General features: G+C 47.2%; 1 protein-coding gene and 2 pseudogenes across 1 annotated transcript; all 3 read left to right on the forward strand.

The window, feature by feature from the left end:
• Nucleotides 1–724: 724 nt before the first annotated feature.
• On the forward strand, nucleotides 725–4,963 carry LOC120393394 (annotated as a pseudogene).
• A 2,012-nt stretch (nucleotides 4,964–6,975) lies between these two features.
• LOC120393395 (mas-related G-protein coupled receptor member H-like) lies at nucleotides 6,976–7,939 on the forward strand. Its single transcript, XM_039517892.1, has one exon. It carries the CDS (start codon nucleotides 6,976–6,978, stop codon nucleotides 7,933–7,935), a length of 960 nt encoding a protein of 319 aa, XP_039373826.1. The 3' UTR covers nucleotides 7,936–7,939.
• A 716-nt stretch (nucleotides 7,940–8,655) lies between these two features.
• LOC120393396 lies at nucleotides 8,656–14,128 on the forward strand (annotated as a pseudogene).
• Nucleotides 14,129–25,798: the final 11,670 nt, after the last annotated feature.

The raw sequence follows: 25,798 nt of genomic DNA on the forward strand, positions 1-25,798 counted from the left end.
TTTTGGGTATGCGTGTTTAGCAGACGTGCAAAGGAGTTTTTGTTTGTCTGGTGACTCCTAAGAAAGCCAGGTCCCCAGAGCGCTGATCTCCATCAGAGTTAATGTCCTGCCATTCCATAAAGCAGCAGATCAGATACCTTACAAACAATCACATCCTACACACTGTGTGTGGGTCCCTGCAGCACCTCCCACTCCCCCATGGGCTCCTGACAAATGGAGGCCTCGTGGCTGGGAATGCCCTTCTTTAGAGACCCCTTTCCGAGGCCATGCTTTGCACCCCACTCTCGGGTTTGCTCACTCCCACTACCAGCACCGCACTCCAGCCCCAGTGTTTGCCCAAATTGCAACAACACATCCTTGTTCCTGCAGTTGGGCATAGTCACAGACAAGGCCTTTCGACTCAGCTCACTCATCATGAACCCACCACTGTGGGATGCTAGTCTTTCCTTTTCTCCTTCTCTCACACACACCTGTTAGCAGAGAGCAGACAGAAGGTATCAGTGACTTGGACATTCCCAGCGCTGTGTTTCACTGATTGTTCCATCCAGATCCCAGTGAGTGGGAGTGAGAAATATCCAGAGAGATAATGGCCATGGGGGATACTAGGGACAGAGAGAGACATGGAAGATAACTGATATGTACAGACCAGCCTGGAGAGAGAAAGACTGACAGAGTTAGGGAGACAGAGAGCGATGAGAGAGGAATAGAAAGGGAGAAAGAGAACATGGGAGGGGCTGTCAGCCATGTACGTACAGAGAACGGCAGGAGTAAGAAATGTTGGGTGAGAATTGAAGAGTGGGATTGAGAGAGACAGAGAGAACAGCTATGTATCATTAATGATGACAAAGAGCAGGCCCTTACCTTTCTTCCTTCCCTCCTTCCAACATCCAGGGGCCTGAACCAAGTATTTACAGGAGCTGGGCTGGGGCAGGTCTGCTTCAGCATCTCTCTGTCTCACGGTCACTAACTGCAGTTCTCACTATAGGATCTTCATGGGAAAGATCTCTGAGTAACAGTTTAATATAAAAACACAAACAATTTCCCTGCCAGTCCCTGTGCAGCATCCAACACTCAATCCCTTCCCTGGTCCTGTCATAGAAATGTCTTCCCCACATTTGGCAGGGTGGCACACAGAGATCACAGTGTCAGGGCATCTCATGACCATTGGGCAGTTTGATAATATCAGACAGGGCTATGCTTCCCTTTTCTGGCTGCTTCTGGCCTCCTGCACATAAAGGAAATGCTTGCACAAGGTTAAGTCTCACAGGATAGAATCACAGAAAGTTGCTCTTCTCTGAGAAAGGTTCCTGCTGTTTTAGGGCGTTACCCTACTATGTTCATTACAATGAAAATTTGCACCTTCTTAATTGTTTAATTTTTCTAAATAACATATTTTTGGGACACTTTGGTTATGATTTTTGTGTCTTGAGATTTCCCAACACCAGAGTATCCGGGCTATGATATATATTCTACACATCCCCAAAGAGATATCTGATGTTCATATAATTTTCTCTGAGAAAGGTTCCTGGTGTTTTAGGGTGTTACCCTACTGTGTTCATTAGCATGTTCCCCACTAGCCCAAAGAGGTAGATTATAAGAGTGACATCAGTAAGGATCACTGCAGGTAAATCATATATTCGGCATTAAGTACTATTTCCTGTATCCCCAGAATACAAGCTGGGCTATGCAGGAGACAGGGACACTCCGCTGAGCTCAGTCATTATGAAGCCTCTGCTCTGTGATACTCGGTATTTTCTTCTCCCCCTCTCACACACACACCTGTTAGCAGAGGGAAATCAGTAACTCGGCTATCCCCAGCATTAATTATTCCATCCCATCCCCAGTCTCATGGCCTGGAACAGCAAGATATCAATGAGTGGGAGTGAGAAATATTGAGAGAGATAATGGCCAGGGAGGTTTCTGGAGACAGAGACAGACAGGGAGAAAGGGGTATGGGAGGAGACCAGCCTGGCCAAGTGAGAGAGAGGGGCTGTCAGCCTTGTAGGGAGGAGACAAGGGGTGAGAGCTGCAGAGGGGAAGAGAAAGAGAGACCAGCCAAGTATCACTAATGATGTCAAAGAGCAAAGAATCCATCCACCTTACTTTTCTTCAGTCCCATGCGTTGCATATCTGAAGTTAATGATGATTCCAGTTTGTTGAATAACAGACTCACCTGGAATGGGCCATCTTAATTATCACTTCAAAAAGTTTTTTTTCCTCCTGCTGATGATAGCTCATCTCAATTGATTAGACTTTTCCTGTTGGTATGCATACTTCCACCTTTTCATGTTCTCTGTATGTATAAATATCTCCTGTCTGTGTGTTCCATTCTATGCATCCGAAGAAGTGAGCTGTAGCTCACGAAAGCTCATGCTAAAATAAATTTGTTAGTCTTTAAGGAGCCACAAGTACTCCTGTTCTTTTTGCGGATACAGACTAACACGGCTGCTACTCTGAAACCTGGAATTAAAGATTATCAATCAGTGATTAGTACAGCACTATACAGAAAACAGAAAGAACAGATACATTACCAGCCTTGATGTGAGGTAAAAGCTGTCTCTGTGTCTCTTCTTCACAGTAACTGATGGGGCGCAACAGTTTCATTTCCTAGCTAAATGCCAAAATGTCTGTCATTATATAAGGGTTTTAGACAGAGAAACCCTTCTTTGCCAGAATCACTATCCCAGAACCATATGTTCAGATGTCATTTCTTACATTCTGATGGAATTTCCTTTAATATCTGTACATTCTTAGTTTACCTGATTGATATGTGAAGGCATAATTGTTTACAGCTGAAAGGACCAAGTGTTCTTCAAGATAATATATTTCAGTCAGTCCTTCTTCCCCCCGATCATCATTCTTCTCTGTTGATTCCCCAACAGGAAACATCTGCCATAACAATCTTCCCTCATATCTATATATAAGAGGATGGTTTTCATGAATATCTGGAGTTCTATTGACATGGAGGTGCCAAGGATTATTAGATACAGCCTAAAGCATAGAATTCCTGAATAGGGTTATGCTGGGCCTTAGAATTCAACCATACTATTTGTTAATATCATAGAGATTCTAAATAATAGTTAATATACAAAATAAACAAATATACAAAAAGAAAAGGACTAAAAGGGTTAATATTTACTAACAGATACTAACACATGGGACCCCAATTGTATCTTCTTGGGAACTCTTTCTGGGGAATAATCTGTAATCCAGACTCTAAGAATTTCCCTGTCAGCTCCTGTGCAGCATGTGACACCTAGTCCCTGCCAAGTCCCACCAGAGAAATGTCTTCACAGTGGGCAGGGTGGAACACAGAGTTGTCAACATTGGGGCATTTCATGAGCAGTTTATAACATCAGGTAGTGTCACAGCTCTGCCTCCCTGGTCACAGGAGCTCAAGGCCGAACCAGAGGACGGGGGTTTGGGTGGCACTGGCATTCAGCAAGGAGGATCTGAGAACTTTGGCCCTGAGGGTAGGGGGAAAAGAAAGGGCCTATGTCAGGAAAGGCCCAGGGAACAGCAGCAATGAACTGGAGGCAGCGGTATGTAGTTGCTGTTTATAGGATCCCTGGGTGGGACCTCGAGTAGTAGATGGGCCTGGGTCCCCCCACCAACCACTGGGAGAATGGCCTCAGCCCTGAGATGTGGACAAAGCTTTCTTGGGAAGCCCAAGTGAGGTGGGACTTAAAGGGCTCAGAGATGGGGCCGAAGATTCTGAAAAGGGCTGACAGTTTGTTGAACTCTGCTACCCTGGAAGGGGTTCATCCATTTGACTGAATGGGGCTATGTGGGGAAAGACCAAGTATCACAGAGCAGAGGTTTCATAATGACTGAGCTCAGTGGAGTGTCCCTGTCTCCTGCATAGCCTAGCTTGTATTCTGGGTTCCAGAAAATAGGACTGAATGCCAAATATATGATTTGCTTGCAGTGATCATTGATGGCATCACTCTGCTCATCTGCTTCCTTGGGCTGGTGAGGAACAGGATCATCCTCTGGTTCCTTGGTTTCTGCATTAAGAGAAACCTCTTCACCGTCTACATCCTCAGTCTGGCTACCACTGCTTGTTTTCCTCATAATTAATACTGTTGAATATTTCTATTGTTGTAGTTCATGATTTTTTTCTACTTAATGAGAACATTTTCCCTGCTGCCTTTGGTCACATACAGCACCAGCTTGTACCTCCTGACAGCCATCAGCACTGAGGTGTCTGTCCTTTCTTAACAACAGCTGGTGCCGATGCTACCACCCAAAACACTTGCCTGTAATTGTCTGTGCCCTGCTGTGGGCTCTCTTCTGCCAGCTAAGAGGATTGGTGTCTTTTTTCTGTTTTTTATGGAACTGAAAAACTGTCTGATGACACTAATACTCATGTCTGGCCTGAATTTCCTGATTTTCATTCCCCTTATGGTTCTTCTGTCCAATCTGACCCTGTTCTTCAAGCTGACGTCACCATGAAAACAGTACAGAGTATTCCGCTCATATCCTCTTCTTCCTCATCTTGTGTGTTTCTCACAGTGTCCAATACCTTCTCCAGTTTATCAGTTCTTATCACCAGACTGACATATCTTGCATGCTGACCTCTGTAAATGGTAGCGCCAACCCAGTTATTTTCTTCATAGTAAAGAGCTACTGGAAGCAGTGATTCAGGGGCTTTGTCGGGATCACACTCCAGAGGATCTTTCAAGTTAAGGTAGATCCCAGAGAGGATGGAGAGACCTCCCACGGGAGACCCAATGGAGACAGCCAATTGAGTCCCCGCACACCCAGCCTGGTAGAGCCAGTTGTGGGGATGGAGATTTCCTCAGATCACAGCATCAAAGAAATCAGAGATGGAAAGGATATTGCAGATCACTTGCTAAATTCCTCCCTCTCCCCCTCCCACCCCAGTCAGGATCCTTCAGCTGTAAATAACATATACAAGGGCTGGCGGCAGGGTGCCAGGGGTGGGATTTCCTGGCAGTGATATAGACAACCAGGCCCCTGGGGCCACCTCCCCTCTCTGCCCATCCCCATATCCATCGGGGCTTGTTGGGGAGGATTGGCTGTTTCACACTGTGGACCCATGCAGGTGGGGAGGGGATTCCACACTTGTTTTCTTCTCTTATAGCCATTACATTTCCCTCATTCACTGATGTGTCTTTGTGTCCTTCTGGGATTATTTAAATTTTCTAATGACCATATTGATATAGATATTTATATCAGAGGCATAACCGTGTTAGTCTGGATCTTAGATATTTATAGTTACTACTTCTTTTAAAGTCACCATTTGACGTGAATGTCAAGACAATATCACCTTTCATACCTGTTCTGTTGAAATGTCTTTCTTTAATCTCCTTTTCTAGTAGATGGGTTTCTTGAAAAAAGCAGAAATCATTTATTCCCCCATTAATTTTATAAATTATATGGACGTCAGATATCTCTTTGGGGATGTGTAGAATATATATCATGGCCCAGATACTCTGGTGTTGGGAAATCTCAAGACACAAAAACCATAACCAAAGTGTCCCAAAAATATGTTATTTAGAAAAATTAAACAACTGAGAAGGTGCAAATTTTCATTGTAATGAACATAGTAGGGTAACGCCCTAAACAGCAGGAACCTTTCTCAGAGAAGAGCAACTTTCTGTGATTCTATCCTGTGAGACTTAACCTTGTGCAAGCATTTCCTTTATGTGCAGGAGGCCAGAAGCTGCCAGAAAAGGGAAGCATAGCCCTGATGTTGTCTGATATTATTAAACTGCCCAGTGGTCATAAGATGCCCGGACACTGTGATCTCTGTGTGCCACTCTGCCCAATGTGAGGAAGACATTTCTATGACAGGACCAGGGAAGGGATTGCGTGTTGGACGCTGCACAGGGACTGGCACAGAAATTCTTCGTGTCTTTATATTACACTGTTACTCAGAGATCTTTCCCATGAAGATCCTACAGTGAGAACTGCAGTTAGTGACCGTGAGACAGAGAGACTCTGAAGCAGACCTGCCCCAGCTCGGCTCTTGTAAATACTTGGTTCAGACCCCTGGACGTTGGAAGGAAGAAAGCAAGGTAAGGGCCTGCTCTTTGTCATCATTAATGATATATGCCTGTTCTCTCTGTCTCTCTCAACTCCAATCTTGAATTCTCACCCAACTTTTCTTATTCCTGCCATTCTCTGCACATATATGGCTGACAGCCCCTCCTATTTTCTCTTTCTCCCTTTCTATTCCTCTCTGTGGGCTGGTCTACACTAAGGGGAAAAATCGATATAAGATACGCAACTTCAGCTACGTGAATAACGTAGCTGAAGTCAAAGTATCTTATATCGATAACTTACCCGTCCTCACGGCGCGGGATCGATGTCCGGGGCTCTCCATGTCGACGCCGCCACCGCCGTTCGCGGCGGTGGAGTTCCGGAATCGACAGAAGCGCGTTCGGGGATCGATATATCGCGTCTAGATGAGACGCGTTATATCGATCCCTGAAAAATCGATCGCTACCCGCCGATACGGCGGGTAGTGTAGACGTAGCCTGTCTCTCTAACTCTGTCTCTGTCTGTCTCTCCAGGCTGGTCTGTATACATCGGTCTTTCTCCAGGTCTCTCTCTGTCCCTAGTATCCCCTATGAGCATTATCTCTCTGGATATTTCTCACTGCCACTCCTTGGGATCTGGCTGTTCCTGGCCAGGGGGCTGGGGAAGGGCTGGAATCAGGGCTGTCTCCAGGCATCAGCGGAGAAGCACATGCCTGGGGCGGTACAGTCCGGGTGGCTTTTATTTGCTTCTTCAGTTTGGGTGGCAGTCTGAGCAGGTTGGGTTTTTTTGTTTTTTTTTTGCTTGGGGTGGCAAAAATGGTCGAGCCGGCCCTGGCTGGAATGATCAGTGAAAAACAGCATTGGGGTTGTCAAAGTCACTGATTCTCCTCTGTCTGCTCTCTGCTAACAGGTGTGTGTGAGAGAAGGAGAACAGGAAAGACCAGCATCCCACAGTGGAGGGTTCACGATGAGTGAGCTGAGTCTAATGTACCTGTCTGTGACTATACCCAGCCAGGAGCCTGAGGATGAAAATTATGGATGTGCAACAGATTATTTAACTGCAGTGATCATTGACAGCATCACTCTGCTGCTCTGCCTGTTCGGGATGGTGGGGAATGGGATTGTGCTCTGGTTCCTTGGTTTCCACATTAAGAGGAACATCTTCACTGTCTACATCCTCAACCTGGCTGCTGCTGACTTTGGCTTCCTCCTCTGCCTGCCTGGTTTCCTTATAACCTTTAATGCCAAACATTTATTTTGTTTTCCTTTAGCGGAACTTAACTTAATAAACTCATTTCAACTGCTGTCTTTGCTCGCATACAGCACCAGCCTTTATCTCCTGACGGCCATCAGCACTGAGCGGTGTGTGTCTGTCCTCTTTCCCATCTGGCACCGATGCCGCCGCCCAAAGCACTTGTCTGCCATTGTCTGTGCGCTGCTCTGGGCTCTCTCCAGCCTGCTGTCAGGAATAGTGTATTCTTTATGTTTTTTTGATGGAACTGAAAATTGTTGGCTTACGTTCCTACCCATGTATGGCCTGAATTTCCTCATTTTTGCTCCCATCATGATTGTGTCCAGTCTGATCTTGTTCATCAAGCTCCGACATAGCTCACAGCGACGTCAGCAAGAAAAGCTCTACAGTGTTATCCTGCTCACTGTCCTCTTCTTTCTCATCTTTGCTGTTCCCCTCAGTGTACAATACTTCCTTGACCTTATTCATTATAGTCATGCTAATGAGCTATCTTACCTGCTGGCTTCTATAAACAGCAGCATCAACCCAGTTATTTACTTCCTAGTTGGGAGTTACAGGCAGCACCGATTCAGAGGCTGCCTCCAGGTTGCGCTCCGGAACATATTTGAAGAAAAGACAGATTCCAGAGAGGGTGGAGAAACCTCCAGACAAGACACAGTGAAGACATCATTTTAAATCTCGGCAGCACCCAGCCTAGGACACCCTGTTCTCGGGATGGAGATTTCCCTAGTTCACATCATCAAAGAAATTAAAGATGGAAAGGACTCAGTAGGTCATTTGCTAAATTCTTCCTCTCCCCGACCCAGAGCAGGATCCTTCCTAAAGTTGATCCCCAGGTTTCTGTGCAGTTGTAAAGGACACCAATGGGTCACATGGGACCCAATCCTTCTCCCTTTGGAATCAGTGGGGGAAGTCCTGTTGGCTTGAATGGAAGCAGGAACAGATCCATAATGTGCTCATTAACTTTGTTTTTGAAATGCCACTGAACAGTAATTTCACTTGTGGTGGCACGTGTCTCCCAGTGTTGCCTGAAGACTGATGCAGAAGGTGCTTCTATGCAACTCTAGACTCTTGCTTCTGCAGGTTGATATTTGAAACCTTCACCACTATTGCTGTGGAAACAATTAAGAATTACTATGAACTAACCAATGAGTTTAAATCATCTATTAATAAGGCCTGGCATATGTGGTATAAGCTTCTTTAGTGATGTTTATTTGCAAATGTTATGTCTAATTTCAAGGATGTAATGTGGTAACTTACTGGTATCATTACTATGTAAACACAAAATGTGTTATGTAGTAATATGAAAACAAATGACTACACTGTAGCTGGATATTAATATAAGAAACCTTCTGAGTAAGAAATATTAACGTATATTGGGGGAATTATCTGGCAATGCTTAAGCAACTTTCTTACCAAACACAGAAAGAGAAGAAGAACCTCTACAAGGATGGTCAGAAGGACAATAGCTTCTTTAATGCCCGTTTAAGTTTAATAACTCTCCAAGAATCACTAGAGTACAAATACATTTTTAAAAGCTAGCAGGCTTTTATACTGGAAATAGAGATGTTCAGTCTCAGTAGAAACAGAATTTCAACTGCTATTCAGTGCTAATGGAATTAAAGGAACATCTAAGAAAATGACTTGAATAACAGTTAAAACCCCATTTTTAATGATGTTCTGAGAATTTCCTGCCACAGAAACAACCCTGCTCAGTGTGCATTGGCAAATTGCATAGTCATGATCTGCATAGCCTACCAAGACCAACCCATAAAACTGTTGAGCAATGCAAAGGTGCCTGTGGCTATTTGAATCCAGCCAAGCCCATGGAAGTGGGGTGTCTCCCACCTTCAGCCAGACAATGGAAAGAGAAAAGTATAAATGTCTCTGAATCAAGATACTAGCACTCTCATGTCAGCCTTCTTCCATCAGCTCTGCCCATTATTCTCATCTCTTTCAAGCAAGTGAACAGGAGCAAGACAAAGAATATAGAGGCCACAACACAGAATGAAGAAGCAACCTTCCGATCCAGCCCTTCTTCTGCACATGATCAACATCATTCATGAGATAACGTTTGCAAAAGCATTGTGTAATGTGCATATTGAAATGTTACTGTCATTTAAGCTATTAACAGCTTCTCCTGTTAAACACCAGATTGTTTAGACGTTTAGGAAGGAGTCACTAGTTAACTTTGGGAAACAGAGTAATAATGGGGGTTAAGATGAATTTAAGATACCTGTTTTTCCCTATTTTGCCAGTCTCAATGCCAATCCTTAAAGTAAATTGGTTTACGAGAAACATTGCCATTTCAGTTGAGTGGCTTCATCTAAGGAACTGAGTTTAAGGCATTCTCCAGTTTTATAGGACTTAGTTAAGATCACCAATCTCTGTTCATTTATCAACTGCCCGCTGCTCTACTTACTGCTGCCTGGTGAGTGCAGGCCCGACCCTTGCTGCAGTGCTCAGGGGAAGGGGAAGGGGTGGGGTGGGGTGGAGTGGGGGTGGGGCTGGGGCGGAGCAGGGGCAGGGGCCATGGGGAAGAAGTGGAGCAGGGGCTGGAGCAGCATGCAGCTGCGTAGGGCACCAGGAAATTTGATGCCCCAAATTTCCTGGTGCCCTACGCAACCGTGTACTTTGCGTATGGGTAAGGACAACCCTGTGTTCAGATCTCCAGACTTATATCTGGGCTACTTTCCCAGCCTGTCTACCAATGATGACTCCACCTGCTCTCAGGGCCAATCCCCTAATTCCAGTTTCAGGCAGCATTTTGCTGTCCCCCTCTGCCCAGCAGTACCACATGCTGTGTGCCTTCTCTCTGTAGCCCAACCCCTGTACTGCTGATGAGTTTTCAGCCAATTTCCTTTCTCAATTTGGGTTTGGCTAAGCTTCTGCTACAGAATGCCATTCCCCTCTCTCAAGAAGAGGTGGGCAGGGAGCCAGAGGTGGGATTTTCAACCAGTCCTCTAGTCAACCAGGGCTCTGTGGCTAACTGCCCTCTTTGCCCACCCCCTAATCAATCAGGCTCATGGGGACTATTGCACAGTGACCATATGCAGGTGGAATGGAGGCTATACACTTGCTTCCTTGTTTTATAGCTATTGGGTGATCTCTGTCCATTGCATTTCCCTCACTCACTGCTCCTTGATTGGTATCCTTCTGGGATTATTTAAATTATCTAATGATTAAGGCTGCGAATCTGTCACGGAGGTCATGGAAGTCACGGATTCTGTGACTTTCCGTGACCTCCATGACTTCTTCAGCAGCAGGAGTTTGGGTGTGTGGGAGGGGGCTCAGGGCTAGGGGAAGGGTTTTTGAGGAGCTGCAGGGATGGAGCCAGTAGGAAGCCCCACCAACCAGCACGAGCGGGGGTCTTGGGTCAACTCCCCGAGCACCCGCAGCACCCCTGGACTGCCCCCTCCTCAGAGTACCCCCACACAAGTTTTAGTCAGGGTGGGTATTTTTAGTAAATGTCATGGAGAGGTCACGGGCCCATGAATTTTTGTTTACGGTCTGTGACCTGTCCAGGACTTTTACTAAAAATACCCGTGACTAAAATGTAGCCTTACTAATTATCATTGTGACACTGGTAGACTAGGTGGCAACTCAAGCCAAGACCCCAGGCTTCACTGAACACTTACAAATGCGTAGCTGGAAATCAGTCTTGCTTACCTGTGTGTTAGTATGATTAAAATCGATATTAGATATTAAGTTGATAAGAATCTATTTTGTGTTTAGTCTTTATAAAATGCTGATAGGATGCTTCATGCATTGATCTCACTTATAACCTCTACAGCCCATGGTGTAAAGCTATTTTAAGTGTTTGCATAGTAAACCTCTAATTATGTAACTCACCAAACAGGAAATCATTAATTAAAGTAAAGGTGTTGTCCTGTGTACAAGATGGCCCACTGAAGGCAATCGTGGCATCAAAGGAGAAAGGCCCTGTTGATAGCATTCCTAGCGCCCTTTGTGAAAGAGAGACCTACTCATGAACTCATGAACTCATCCCATCAGTTTTAACTCTGTAGTGGAGGGAATAAAAATCCCTGACAAGGAGAAATTGAATCTCTTTCATGCTGTCTGGACTCTGAGGGGCAAAGATTCCTAAACATAAGAAAAGAGATCCCCAGGGTGATTGCCATGGATTAGCCCTGAAAGACATTGGGAATGAACAGATTACAACTCTGTCACCTTTTGAATCACAGATTGAAACTCATTTGTGTATATATTCTTGCTTGCTTTAACCTGTAAATAACTCGTATCTTTTTCTAGTTAATAAACCTTTAGTTTAGCTGTCTTTGGTGTGAGATCTAAGTAGGATTGCTAACCCTCCAGGATTGTCCTGGAATCTCCAGGAATTAAAGATTAATCTATAATTAAAGAGTATGTCGTGTGATGAAATCTCCAGGAATATGTCCAACCAAATTTGGCAACCCTAGATCTAAGGTACAAATTGACCTGGGGTAAGTGACTTGTGTCTTGAGGCTGGGAGCAACCTGAATATTTTGTGATCTTTAGTTTAGGTGACCATGTATCACATCGTCCAGCTTGCCTGGGTGGCAAGATAGACTGGAGTGTCCAAGGGTCTGTGACTCCATTATAAGACTATGTAGTTCACATTTATTACTAGGTTGGTGAAATCTAATTATAGAACAGTTTTAGAAGGTCTGCCTTGCTTTTTGACAGTCTGCCCTGGGGTTGGTGCACGGTCATGAGCCACTCCAGTCAGCGTGAAAATGACACCTAATGCTCATTTGGGGAATTGTATAGTGTTTTACTATAGAGATATTTATATGTATTTCTTTCATTAGAACACCTTACTTTATCTTGGGTCCTTATGTTTTGGGCAAATACAATGACATCACCATTCAATGTTAATGTCTGTACATTACTTCCTTTAATGCCCACCGTGTCAAAAAGCATTTTTTTCAATCTCTTTTTAGTAGATGGGTTTGTAGAAAGAAACAGAAAACATTTATTGCCACATTAATTAAAAAAAAACATAATCAGAGGAAATATATCTTTAAGGATCTGTAGAATATATACTATGGGCTTACATACTGTGGTGATGGAAGATTTCCAGACAGACACAAAAGTTATAACCAAGTGGTACAGAAATATGCTATTTGGAGAAATTAGAGCAAAATTGAACCATTAAGAAGGTGCCAATTGTCATGCTTATTAACACAGTTGCTTCTGTCCTAACTACATTAGCAGCTCTTCTCAGATAAGAGTGGCTTTCTTGGATATCTATTACTTAATCTTTGCAAAGCCGTTGGGTTAGGAGATCAGAAGCAATCAGGGAAGGGAAGCAGATCTCTGACAGTGACTGATGCTGTATAGCTGCCCAGTGATCATGAAAGGCAATAATGGTATATGCTGTGTCCCACTCTGTCCAGAGTGGAGAAGACATTTCTCTAATGGCTTCTGGCAGTGACTGAGTGTTGGATGCTATACAGATTACAGGAAAATTCTTAGTTTCTGGGTAATAGATAAAACTCATAAAACTTTCTCATGAAGATCCTACAGTGAGAAACCCATTTAATAACCATGAGACATAGCGAGTTGGAAGTGAATCTGCCCTAGCCTGGTTCCTGTAAACACTTGATTCTGGCCCCAGAATGATGGAGGTAAGGAAGGTGAGGGATTGCTCTTTGTCATCATTAATGATACATGGCTATTCTCTGTCTTTCTCTCTCTACCACACTTTCCAAATCTCACCCAACTTCTCTTACCTCTTTCATTCTGTACCCATAGCTAACTGCCAACCCCTCCCAATTTTTCTTTCTCCCTCTTTTCATCTCTCTCTGACCCTAACTCTGTCTCTCCCACCTCTCTGTCCAGACTGGTCCTCACCCATCATCATTTTTAAGTCTCTCTCTGTCTGTAGGTTTTCCCATGGCCATTATCTCTCAGGATATTTCTCCTTCCCACTCATTGGGATCTGGCTGTTCCAGGCCATGAGGCTGGGGAGGGGTTGAAATGATCAGTGAAACACAGTGGTGGGGATGTTACTGATTCACCTCCGTCTGCTGTCTGCTAACAGGTGTGTGTGAGAGAGGGGTAGAAGGAGAGACTGGCATCCCACAGCAGAGATTTCATGGTGACTGAGCTGAGTCCTACATATCTGCTCCTGACTGAGCCCAGCCTGGATAATTGGGACCAAAAATAGTGGGACTGGATGCCAAAAAGATGATTTAACTCTAGTAAGCATTGATGGTGTCACTCTGCTCATCTGCCTCTTTGGGCTTCTGGGGAATGGTATCATCCTCTGGTTCCTTGGCTTCTGCATTAAGAGGAACCTCTTCACTATCTACATCCTGCACATGGCCACCACTGACTTTTGTTTCCTCTTCTGCCTTCTTGGTTTCTTCATAATTGTTGCTGCCAAACATCTATTTTGTTTTCTTTTAGAAGATTTTTGCTTAATCTGCTCATACACAGCACCAGCCTTGATCGGCTGATGGTGTTCAGCACTAAGAGGTATCTGTCAGTTCTCTATCCCATCTGGCACTGACGCTGCCCTCCAAATGACTTGTCTTCCATTGTCTGTGTCCTGCTGCGGATTCTCTCCTGCCTGCTGTCTGGAATATTGTCTCTTTTTGGTTTTGCTGATGGAACTGAAAATTGTTGGAATATGCCTCTACCTATATGTGCCCTGAATTTCCTCATTTTCTCTCCCCTCATGGTTCTGGCCAATCTGCTCCTGTTTTTCAAAGTCTGATGTAGCTCACAGTGATGTCAGCAAGGAAAGATCTTAGCTGTTATCCTGCTCACTGTCTTCTTCCTTATCTTTGCTGTTCCTCTCAGTGTCCAGTTCTTCCTTATTGTTATCTCACCAATGATGCATCTTCCTGGGATGGCTTAAGGTGCAATCCAGACCAGCGAGGGCTTGTCACTGCTTGACCAGTAACTCTGGGTACCTTAAATGCTTTGCTCCTGTAGCTCGACATCCCAGCCAGCAGACAAGCAGGTAGCTCCTTGAGTGTCTGTGTGCTGTGTCATCCTGAGTCAGCACTCTGGCCCCAGCAGCCCGCCTACAACTCAAAAGACTCAACCTTCGTCCCCTCCAGCCTTGGTTACTACTTACATCAACAGAACTGATATTTTTCCCAGAAAGAAAGGTTGCATCTGTTGAATAGCTGCTTGCCATCTACAATAATTTCCCACAAATGATTTTTTACCTGCTCTGGTAGTTAGCATAGAGGAAGGCAAGAGCAGAATGTCACTTTCAATGATCAATGGCACTCAGACAGGACAGACTAATATGGGCATGTTGGAAGTACAGTATGAGGGTGTCAGGCTGGGCTTCTGGGTAGGAACTCACCCTGGGAGCTGGGTTCAACTCCTGCATCCACCAAAGACTCTCTGTGTGACCTTGGACAAATCACTTAGTCCCTTTTTTGCCTCAGTTTCCCACCTGTAAAGCAGGGATAACAATCTTTCTGTGTCTGTCTCAGTGTCAGCCCATTGTGGCAGAGGCTGCCTCCTATTCTGCGTTTGTGCAGGGCATAGCACAATCAGTTTCTTGGTGCAAAGGTCACATAAATAATAATCAGTCAAGTACCTGGGCATCCAACCGGTCCTAATGCCAGAGACCATTCTAAGATGTAACTTGTGAGCCCCAAGGATAGAAGCAGTGATGAGCTGCTAAAATCTTAACAACCGGTTCCCTATAAAAAGTTCTGATTTAAGGGATGTGCCACAGTATGTATTTTTTGTACCAATAGGGTTACCATATGTCCGTATTTTCCCGGGAGGAATTTTTAAAATTTACCACGCAAACAGCTATTTAAGAACCTAAAAGCCTGACATCTCTGGGAAAATACAGATGTATGTTAACCCTACCTAAATTTCTTTTTTAAAAAGATGGGCCTGAACTAGAAATGAACTCCATTTCACATGTGTGGGTCCCCGCCACTCCCTTGGGGTGTGCTAGGGTGATCAGATGTCCCAATTTTATAGGGACAGTCTCAATTTTTGGGTCTTTTTCTTATATAGGCTCCTATTACCACTCACCCCGTCCCGATTTTTCACACTTGCTATCTGGTCACTCTAGGATGTGCACATGTGTGGGTCCCAGCTGCTCCCTGCCCCCCCTCATTGAAGCAGGTGTGCAGGGTTACTGCCCTGAGAATTGCAGGGCAACAGTGGACATGGGGCTGGCTGCAGACAGGGGCGTGGGGCAGGGCTAGCTGGAGGCAGGGAGTGTGACACGGGCTGGCTGCAACAGGAGCTGGCTGTGGGCAGGTGGTGCAGACAGGGGCTGGCTGTGGGCAGGTGGTGCAGACAGGCTGTGGTGGGGAAAGGGGCTGTGGCAGGGGTCGGGGGGTGGCAGGGGCTGTGGGCAGGGGCTGGCTGCGGGCAGGGGCTGGCTGCAGCAGGGGGTGCAATGGGGCAGGGCAGGGGGTGCAGACAGGGGCTGGCTGCGGCAGGGGGTGCAATGGGGCAGGGCAGGGCAGGGGTGCAGACAGGGGCTGGCTGCGGCGGGGGGTGCATGGGGGCCGGGCAGGGCAGGGGGTGCAGACAGGGGCTGGCTGCGGTGTGGGGTGCAATGGGGCAGGGCAGGGGTGCAGACAGGGGCTGGCTGCGGCAGGGGTGCAGACAGGGGCTGGCTGCGGCGGGGGTGCAATGGGGCAGGGCAGGGGTGCAGACAGGGGCTGGCTGCAGTGTGGGGTCCAATGGGGCAGGGCAGGGGGTGCTGACAGGGGCTGGCTGCGGCGGGGGGTGCAATGGGGCAGGGCAGGGGGTGCAGACAGGGGCTGGCTGCGGCAGGGGGTGCACTGGGGCAGGGCAGGGCAGGGGGTGCCGACAGGGGCTGGCGGCGGCAGGGGGTGCAATGGGGCAGGGCAGGGCAGGGGGTGCAGACAGGGGCTGGCTGCGGGGTGGGGTGCAATGGGGCAGGGCAGGGGGTGCAGACAGGGGCTGGCTGCGGCGGGGGGTGCAATGGGGCAGGGCAGGGGGTGCAGACAGGGGGCTGGGGGCAGGGTGACGGGGCTGGCTGCGGCGGGGGGGTGCAGGCAGGGGGAGCGGGGGAGGGGTGCAGATACTCACCCCGGGAGAGCAGCTGGGAGCAGCCGGGGACCCACCAGGCAGCAGCAGGAGCCCCAGTGCCAGAGGTCCGAGGACCAGCAGCAGCAACAGGGCCAGGAGGCAGCTCACATGCCTCCCACAACACAGCGCAGCGCCCCCTGGCGGCCGGGAGGAGGAATTACACCCTTCCCAGCCAGAGCCCATCAAAGCTTCCCTCACAGGGAAGCCAGTTAACAAGCGGTTCTAAAACCGCGTCTAAATTTAACAACCGGTTCCCCTGCGAACCGGAGCAAACCGGCTCCAGCTCACCCCTGGATAGAAACTAATGCCACACAGCCCTGAAAAACTCGCACTCTCAGCTCTCCACTGATGTGTGCATCCCTTTTGTAGGGATGGCGATTTATGAAACATCAGACCTTAATACACATTCTGTATTGATGGAACGCCTGTTGGATAGGCTTGTGCATGGCACTAGCATACAATACCAAGATCTAGGGAGGGGGAATCAGAAAACTGAGATGAATGGAACAGTTAACAGCTCTCCGAGATATTGTTTCAGTTTGTATTCATCTCAATGGGGTGCTCTCATTCAGCTGAGCACATCTCCTTGAGATGAATAGGTCACTTCACATCACTCCAATCCTGCTGCTGATGTACAGTGCCCCTTCCCCCTACACTAGGCCCAGACCTGGGATAGGAAGTCTGGTATTCTCCTCATCCCCTCACCCCCGCGACCCCAGCTGCCTCCAGCTGGTAGATGTGCTCCTCACAGGCCATCATAGAATAATAGAATATTAGGTTTGGAAGAGGCCTCAGGAGGTCATGTAGTCCAATCCCCTGCTCAACACAGGACCAACCCCGACTAAATCATCCCAGCCAGGGCTTTGTCAAGCTGGGCCTTAACAACCTCTAAGGATGGAGATTCCACCACCTCCCTAGGGAACCCATTCCAGTGCTTCACCATCCTCCTAGTGAAATAGTGTTTCCTACTATTCAACATAGACCTCCCCCACTGCAACTTGAGACCATTGCTTCTTGTTCTGTCATCTGTCACCACTGAGAATAGCCTAGCTCCATCCTCTTTGGAACCCTGCTTCAGGTAGTTGAAGGCTGCTATCAAATCCTGCCTCACTCTTCTCTTCTGCAGACTAAATAACCCCAGTTCCCTCAGCTTCCCCTCGTAAGGCATGTGCTCCAGCCCCCTAATCATTTTTGTTGCCCTCCGCTGGACTCTCTCCAATTTGTCCACATCCCTTCTGTAGTGGGGGGACTAAAACTGGACACAATATTCAGGTATGGCCTCACCAGTGCCGAATAGAGGGGAATAATCACTTCCCTTGATCTGCTGGCAATGCCCCTACTTATACAGCCCAATATGCCATTGGCCTTCTTGGAAACAAGGGCACACTGTTGACTCATATCCAGCTTCTTGTCCACTGTAATCCCCAGGTCTTTTTCTGCAGAACTGCCACTTAGCCAGTCGATTCCCAGCCTGTAGCGGTGCATGGGATTCTTCCTTACTAAGTGCAGGACTCTGCACATGTTCTTGTTGAACCTCATCAGATTTCTTTTGGCCCAATCCTCCAATTTGTCTTGGTCACTCTGGACCCTATCCCTACCCTCCAGCATATCTACCTCTCCCCCCAGCTTAGTTTCATCTGCGAAGTTGCTGAGGGTGCATTTCATCCCATCATCCAGATCATTAATAAAGATGTTGAACAAAACCCGCCCCAGGACCGACCCCTCTCAGTTATCAGTTATCACCTTCCCTCTCTTAATGGCCTTTCCAGTCCTACCAAGGTGTAAGACTTCCCACACACTAGTCTTCTTCGCTTTCCCTCCCCAGGCTCAGAAATGGTACACTGTTGCACTGGGGCATTGCTCCAAGGGTGCATAGCTGGGAAATCATGTGAGGCATTATCTTAACTGCTTAGCCACAAAGCAGAACTGGGCAACCTCAACTCTGAGTTAAAAGTTTTTGAACAGTGAATTAGCTTGTGTTTTGAGGAAGTGGGGGCAGTGATAGGGACATGATCTCACGGGCGGGGGGAGGGGGAGACACAATGGATTTTTCCAGACACTCCTTGCCACCACTCAATTCCTTTTTGATTGGCTTAATCACAAGGCAGGAGGTTTTGGGACATTTGGGTTCCCCCCTGCCCAAATCATTCATTTTAGAAAACTTTTTGAATTTGAAATCAGATTGATTTCAGGTCTTTGAAAATTATCGATTTCAACAAACCAACAAACCTTCAATACAAGATGCAGGGGGAAAATTTGAAGCAACCAACAAAGGAACAGAATAAAATTGATTTAAAAAATGTCACAGACTTTGTATATTTCCTTAGTTTTTTCACCCAGCTTCTGGGTTTTGTGTCCTGTTTCCAAATGACAGACTTGACTCTGTTTGCTGGTTTGAGCAGCTCCCTGCTTCTGAGTGGCTAGCAAATGGGATTCTCTGAGCAGATATTTTAGAGTCCCCCTTCCCTTCCAGGACACAGAAATAGGGGGGTGCTGAGGCTTCTTATTCCCAAGATTCTGTGCCAGGAACTTTCAGGGTCCCCAGATTCCCTTGAGATTTCAGGACACTGTTACTTTAATCCCAGCTTGGTGTGGAGTGTTAAATCCACAGCACAGGGGATATATGAGTAGGGAGATGTGGGCTTGATGCATCAGCACCCCCCTTGCTTAGCTCATTGGATTTTTGCAATGGCTTTCCAGATAAAATCATGATGCTTGGACATTAGGTGAATAACATGAGAGTGATGAGCAATTAACTGCATGAAAAGAAATGGCCAAGCGGTGGTAGTTCATGCTCAGGAACCATTGCTTCGCAGGAGCACGCAGCACTGATCAATGCTGTGAGCATTGTGAGTCTGTCCAGACTGATCTCTTTCCTCCAGCAGCAACCAGCGCCAGAGGGCTTGTCTACACAGAAAACTTACCAGCATTACTATACCAGGTTAATTATAGTGCTATAATCAGGCCGATATAACTCCCCATGTGGATATTCCTATTTGGAATAACAGTGGCCTTTTTCAGATTAGTGTATTTCACTGTGGAGGAAAAGGAAAAAAATACAGAGGCAAGGATTGGAATAGTGTGTGTGTCGGGGGTACTGTGGGTTGAGATTGAGGAGAACTGGCAGAGCTGTGTGGGGTGAGCCTAGGGCTGGAATGGCTGTGGGTCAGGACTGAGGAGCACTGGCAGAGCTCAGGAAGGGGGACTGATGTTGGAACAATTTTTATAGTGCGGGTGCTGAAAGCCATTGAACAAAACTGTAAACCCTGTATATGATGGAAACCACTTCAAGCCAGGGGGTGCTGCCACACCCCCAGCTCCCCTAGTTCTCAGCCCCTGTGACCCCAATCCTGCCCCAGAGAACCTCCCCATCCCTCACACTTCTCCCCACCATGGGACCTTGACCATGACCTGGAGAGATCTCCTTCCCCTCACACTGCTCTCCACATGGGACCCTGCCCCAGCCGCAGAGACCTCCCTCCCCTTACACTGCTCTCCCTGTGGGACCCGCCTCTGACTCAGAGGCCTCTTCCCCTCACACTGCTCTCCACATGAGATCCTGAACCAGTTCCACTTTGCCCATCTGTTCTGTTCCCAAGGTAACCTCCGCCCTCACTGGGTCAAACCCCTGGTCCATAGAGCAGCTCCTCCTTGACACAAGCTCCCTGCCCCACTCCCCCCTGCCAGGTGCTCTGAGTAAGCTCTCTGTGGAGAAAATCCGGGCAGGAACCTCTGGGAGTGGAGGGAAACTCCCCCCCATCAACAAACTGTGAGAGCCCAGCTGGCCAAGGGAGAAGCGATCGCTCTGGGGAGAGCCCTGGCCTCATGACATTCTCCCTGCCCAGAGAACCTGCTCTGCTAAGGCCACCAGCAAACACCCTCCCCAAGGAGCCAGCAGGAGTTAACCCAGGTGTAAGCAGAGTCAGGATGAGCCCCACCCTGACATCTGGTGGTAAATTATGGGGAGTGCGGAAAGTGTTGCATTGGTATTTCGGTTATTTGCATGGGCACTCCCACCCCACTTAGCATACCGCAAAGCAGCATGGGATGGTTACTGTCACAGCTGTGGGAGCCCCCAATTTCGTTGTTATTGGGCAGGAGGAATGAAATGTTGTCACCCTGATTGGGTAAATGGGGAACTACAAAATTGTCTTGTGATGGGGGGTTTCATTGTCAGCTGGATAGCGCTTGCTAGATGGGGCACATGGGTTCCAAAACCCATTGAAAGGAGAGAAGCTGGGGGGCCAGTATCTGTACTAGGTGGCGTAGGCTCCTTGTGTGAGCCAGAAGCACTAGTTCCACCTGTGCCTCTCTCCACTGTGGAATGTCAGAGTTAACTTTTGATTCCCTTAAGAATCTAGATGCAGGTTACTGAGCTGAATTCACTGGTACTGGGGCTCCCCTACTATGAGCTGAAATCACTGAAGAGCTGGACTTGCTGAGCTGGACTTGCTGAGCTGAGAGCACTGTGCTAATGAGTGGAGCTGAAATCACTGAAGAGCTGGACTTGCTGAGCTGAGAGCACTGTGCTGATGAGTGGGGGAGCCTGAAGCAATACTGGCAGAGCAGAGTGGAGCAGTTTGTGCAGCCACTGGGTGAGTGGAGCTGAGCAGCTCGTGAGGACGGCTGGAGCGGATCACAGGACAGCTGGTGGACCAAAGCAGCTGGCAGAGTGGAGCAGCCCACAGAGTAAGCGGAGCTGAGCTGTTTGCGGGGACGACTAGTGGAAGCAGAACCCCACGAAGAGGCAGGGCAGCTGGCCCCGAACCACGTAAGGTGCCCCTTTCTACCTAGGCTGGGGAGGGGGACCTCTGCAAAGAGACTCTTGAACTCTGGGCTGCCTGACCCGGGACAGAGACTTTTGAATTGTGGGACTTTTGGGACTGTGGGTGATTTAGGGGGGTTGCTGGACTCAAGGGCCCAGAGAGAAGGACACGGCCCAAGTTGCTGGGGTGGGTCTTTGCTCACGGTTTGACCTATGAACTCCAGTTGAGGTATTTTCCAAATTTCATGCTTGTTGTTGTTTATCTTATGTAATTAAACCTTTTCTGCTACACCAAGAGTCTGTGCTTGCGAGAGGGGAAGTATTGCCTCCTTGAGGCGCCCAGGGGTGTGTGTAAGATTTTCCCAGGTCACTGGGTGGGGGCTCGAGCTGGTCTGCATTACGTTGTGGGGAAGGGACCCCTAGGTATTGAACCTGGCCCTTGCTGCTATTGTTTCAGCCTGGCAGAGGGGTTACACAGGCAAGATTGTCCTAGCAGCCGGCGGTGGCTAGAGAGATCCCAGCCTGTTCGGGTCACCTCCAGCAGTGAACCAGGGCATTTCCAGACTTCCCAGCTGTATGCTGAGCTGTGTTGTAAGGCACTGGCTGCACACACAAGTTGTAGCTGTGCCGCTCTGACTTACTGGTATAGATCATGCTGTATAATCCTCTAGTGGTGACAGAGTTACACTAGCATAAATCTTGGGAACCCCTTGGAGAAATGATCCCAAATTTGGTTCTCTCTCTTTTTCTCTCTCTCTCTCTCTCTCTCTCTCACACACACACACACACACACACACACACACACACACACACACACACACACACACACACACACACACACACACACACTCCAATAGCCAGCAAAAGTCTCCTGCCTACACAGTCCAAAGCTTCTGGGTGAGTTCACAACTCCCTTTTGTGTTAGATAGGGGGCTTGTGAGGAACTCAGCCTGACAGTATCATTAAGTGATGAGTGTGTTCACACCCAGTTGCCAAGGCATTTGTGATGGACGCAGTCACCAGCTCCTCTCAGCCCAGTCCTTCATTTTCATTAATTTGCCTGTCTCAAGACAACTCCTTAAAGTGAGCTGTGGGTTTCCATGGGCTTGTCTACATTTGAGACACTATAGTGGCAGAGATACTGCTGCACAGCTGTAGTGCTTACGCGTAGAGACTTCCTAGGCTAATGGGAGGGGTTCTACTGTTGGCGTACATAATCCACCTCCCTGAGAGGCAGTAATTAGGTCGATGGAAGACTTCTTCAACCTAGCACTGTCTACCCGGGGATTAGGTTGGCGTAACTATGCCACTCAGGGGTGTGGATTTAAATAATCCCAAAAGGAAACAAATAAAGCAGAGGTGTAAATTAAACCAACCTACTTTTCTAGGGCAGACCAGGCCTAAGAAACATGGTTATTTTGACCGAGTAATTCCTGAATGGCTGCATTTAGGTAACTGAGTTAAATTTTTTTTTTCATTTTCATAGGACTTAGTTAAGATCACTCACCTGTGCCAATTTATAAACTGTCCCCCAGGCTCTTAGTGTCAAACAGGGACTGTCTGCTCTGTGGAGTGAATGCATGGAGGGTGAGTCCCAGTTTTTGATGCATTGCTTGGTGTTTGTCCCCATCATGTTCGGATCCAATCACTGAGACCACTCTCCCAGACTGGCTACCGACATGCCCTACCCTGCTGTCTGGGCTGATCCCCTAGCTCCTATTTCAGGCTATGTTTTGGGCCCTCTCCACCCAGCTGCACTAACAGTGCCAGAACCTGCTCTCCCCTAAGATGGGTGCCTTCTCTCTGTGTCTCTGCCCCATGCCAGCTGATTGGCCTTCAACCAGTCTCCTGCCCCAGCTGTGCAGGGCTGAGCTTCCATTCTGGATTGGTGTTCCCCCCGCTGTGAGATGGGCAGGAAGCAGGGAATCATAGAATCTCAGGGTTGGAAGGGACCTCAGGAGGTCATCTAGTCCAACCCCCTGCTCAAAGCAGGTCTAATTCCCAGACAGATTGTTACCCCAGTTCCCTAAATGACACTCTCAATGATTGAACTCACAACCCTGGGTTTAGCAGGCCAATGCTAAAACCACTGAGCTATCCCTCCCCCAGTTTGAATCCCTGGCAATTGAAGGCAATGCAAGGGCCCTGCCCAAAGCACCAGTTACAGAAATGCAGAGACAACTTTCTCTAATAGATCTGCCCCAGCCTAGCTGCCTCTAAGAGTTGTCTCCACTCCCAGGGGACTCATGGGAAGGTGGGAGAACCCAGGATGACACCAGTCCTGCTATTAGCCATGTGATGCTTTCTGCACTTCATCCCTACCATGATTTCACAGATGAATAAGGAGCTGAGGGTTGTGTGTCTCTCCTCTCCCATCAGTTGGGGTTGGGGAGCGGTATAGCTTTGTACAGATGGCTGCTACAGTCTTCCCCAGGCTACCTTGCTCAACCACCAAATATGACAGCTCTGTCCCTTTGGTGACCACCTTAAAGTGATCAAGAAAGCAGAATATTGTTGGTTCTGTCTCCTTTTTGCTAACATGTGTATGAGAGACAGAGGCTGATGGGGAGACCGGCATACCGCAGCAGAGTTTCAGCATGACAGAGCTGAGCACAACATCTTTGCACTTGACTGGGTCCAGCCTGCATTATGGGATAAAATGTAGGACTGGATTCCCAAATGGCAGTTCAGTAGCAGCCATCAAGAGCTTCACTCTGTAGAGGAATGGGATTGTCCTCTGGTTCCTTAGCTTCCGCATGAAGAGGAACCCTTTCATAGCATACAGGCTGTTGCTGACTTTGGCTACCTCTTCTGCCTAATGTTACACCTAACTAGTGATGATCAATATTTCTTTCATGTTTAGTTTAGGAACTCTGTATTCAATGCTGAGACAATATGAGTTTCTGATACTTTTTCATGTAGATAATGAGTTGTATCTCCTGATGGTCATCAACACTGAGGGGCATCTGTATATCCTCTATCCAATCTGGTGTCAGTTTCAGCAGCCAAAACACTTGTCTGCCATTAGAGTCACAAGATTTAAGGCCAGAAGGGACCACCGGATCATCTAGTCTTTCCTCCTGTATGTCACAGGCCACATTGTGTGTGCATCACTGTGGATTCTCTCCTGGATTTGCTGCTTTCCACTGATCCCATTATTCTCTTCAATCTGACCCTGTTCATCAAGATCTGATGTAGCTCTCAAAAAAGGTAATCAGGAAACATTTACACAATTATCCCAGTCAGCATCCTCTTCTTCTTATTTTTCTCTTTCTTTCAGTGCCCTGCCTTTCCTTGATCATTATTTTGATAACATTATTCTTAATATCACTGATTTTGGCTTTGGTTTGACTCCCCTCTACAAGCAGTGCCCTCAACCCAGTTATTTAGTTCCTACTCAGAAGCTACCCAGAAGAGGTGAGCTAATAAGCCCCAGAGGGTCTTCAAATATACAGCAAGTCCCAGAGAAGGAGGGGAGACTGCCCAATGGAGACGCAGTAATGGTGCTCAGTTAAAACCCAAGAGAGCAAGCTTGGAATATTCTGGAGACATCTCTAGATCATAGAATCAAAAGAAGTTGAGATGGAGAAGACATACAAGGGCATTTATTATATCCCCCCATTCCTCCCATTAGAGCTAGATCATTCTCTGAGGTGTATTCTCCAGCATGCTGTCTAAAGTCACATCTACACTACCCGCCAGATTGGCGGGTAGTAATCAATCTATCAGGGATCAATTTATCGCGTCTCGTCTAGACATGATAAATTGATCCCCGAATCGATGCCCGTACTCCACCTCGGCAGGAGGAGTAAGCGGAGTTGATGGGGGAGCCGCAGCGGTTGACTTGCCGCCGTGAGGACGGCCAGGTAAGTCGAACTAAGATACTTCGACTTCAGTTACGCGAATATCAGTCTCATAAGGACTGATCATGCTCTAATTGAAATCAGTAGCCAAATTCCCATGGACTTCAATGGAAGCAGGATCATGCCCATAATACTCATTCTCTTTGATTTAGAGACCTGGTCCGGATGTGTGACTAACTCTTCTGCAAAAGCTGGTTGGGAGTAAGTCCTTTCAGCCGGAAAACTATCCAAATAAATGTGCTATGTAAAAATCTGCAGTGCAAAAAAAAAAAACAAAAAACACTACCATCCAGTAGTGAGCTCTATTGCACAGAGACAATGAGGGCCCTAGAACTACAATTCCCATGAGACACTAAGCCATTTCAGGTGGATGGCTATTAATGTCAAAACACAAAATGAAGCAAAACGTTGCATTTTGCATTGCAAAACTAAAATAAATGATTTTGACTGGAGTTGTCCTCAAATAAATTTTTTTATTTCAGTTTTCTGGATAGAAAGTTCCATATAAATTTTGTTTTTTTCCCTATAGAGACTGTCAGTTTTGACAGAACTCCATTTTTCTATTGGGTAGAGGTGATGAGAGACAGAGTGGGAAGACCCTTGCTTCTGTCCATTTGTTTGCAGGCCACAGTACCTGTCTGGGAGCCCCAAGGGCAGTAAACTTTATGGCAAAAAGGGTGCAGTAGCCTATTTCCTTAGGCAAATCTCACATAAGATAAGACTTTAGCTCGCCAGGACAGGCACTCTCAGGCCTTGCTACAGCATCCCCACCAACATGGGCAGACAAAAACCCCAACAGATTCTAATTTGCACGTGTTTGCATATGTTTGTGCCCCAGTTATAGGGCTGAAAGATC

Source organism: Mauremys reevesii, unplaced genomic scaffold (genome assembly GCF_016161935.1).
Source record: "Mauremys reevesii isolate NIE-2019 unplaced genomic scaffold, ASM1616193v1 Contig2, whole genome shotgun sequence".
Classification (NCBI taxonomy): Eukaryota; Metazoa; Chordata; order Testudines; family Geoemydidae; genus Mauremys; species Mauremys reevesii.

Excerpts from the sequence above, each read along its gene's own strand:
- LOC120393395 (XM_039517892.1), top strand. The coding sequence starts at position 6,976 with ATGAGTGAGCTGAGTCTAATGTACCTGTCTGTGACTATACCCAGCCAG.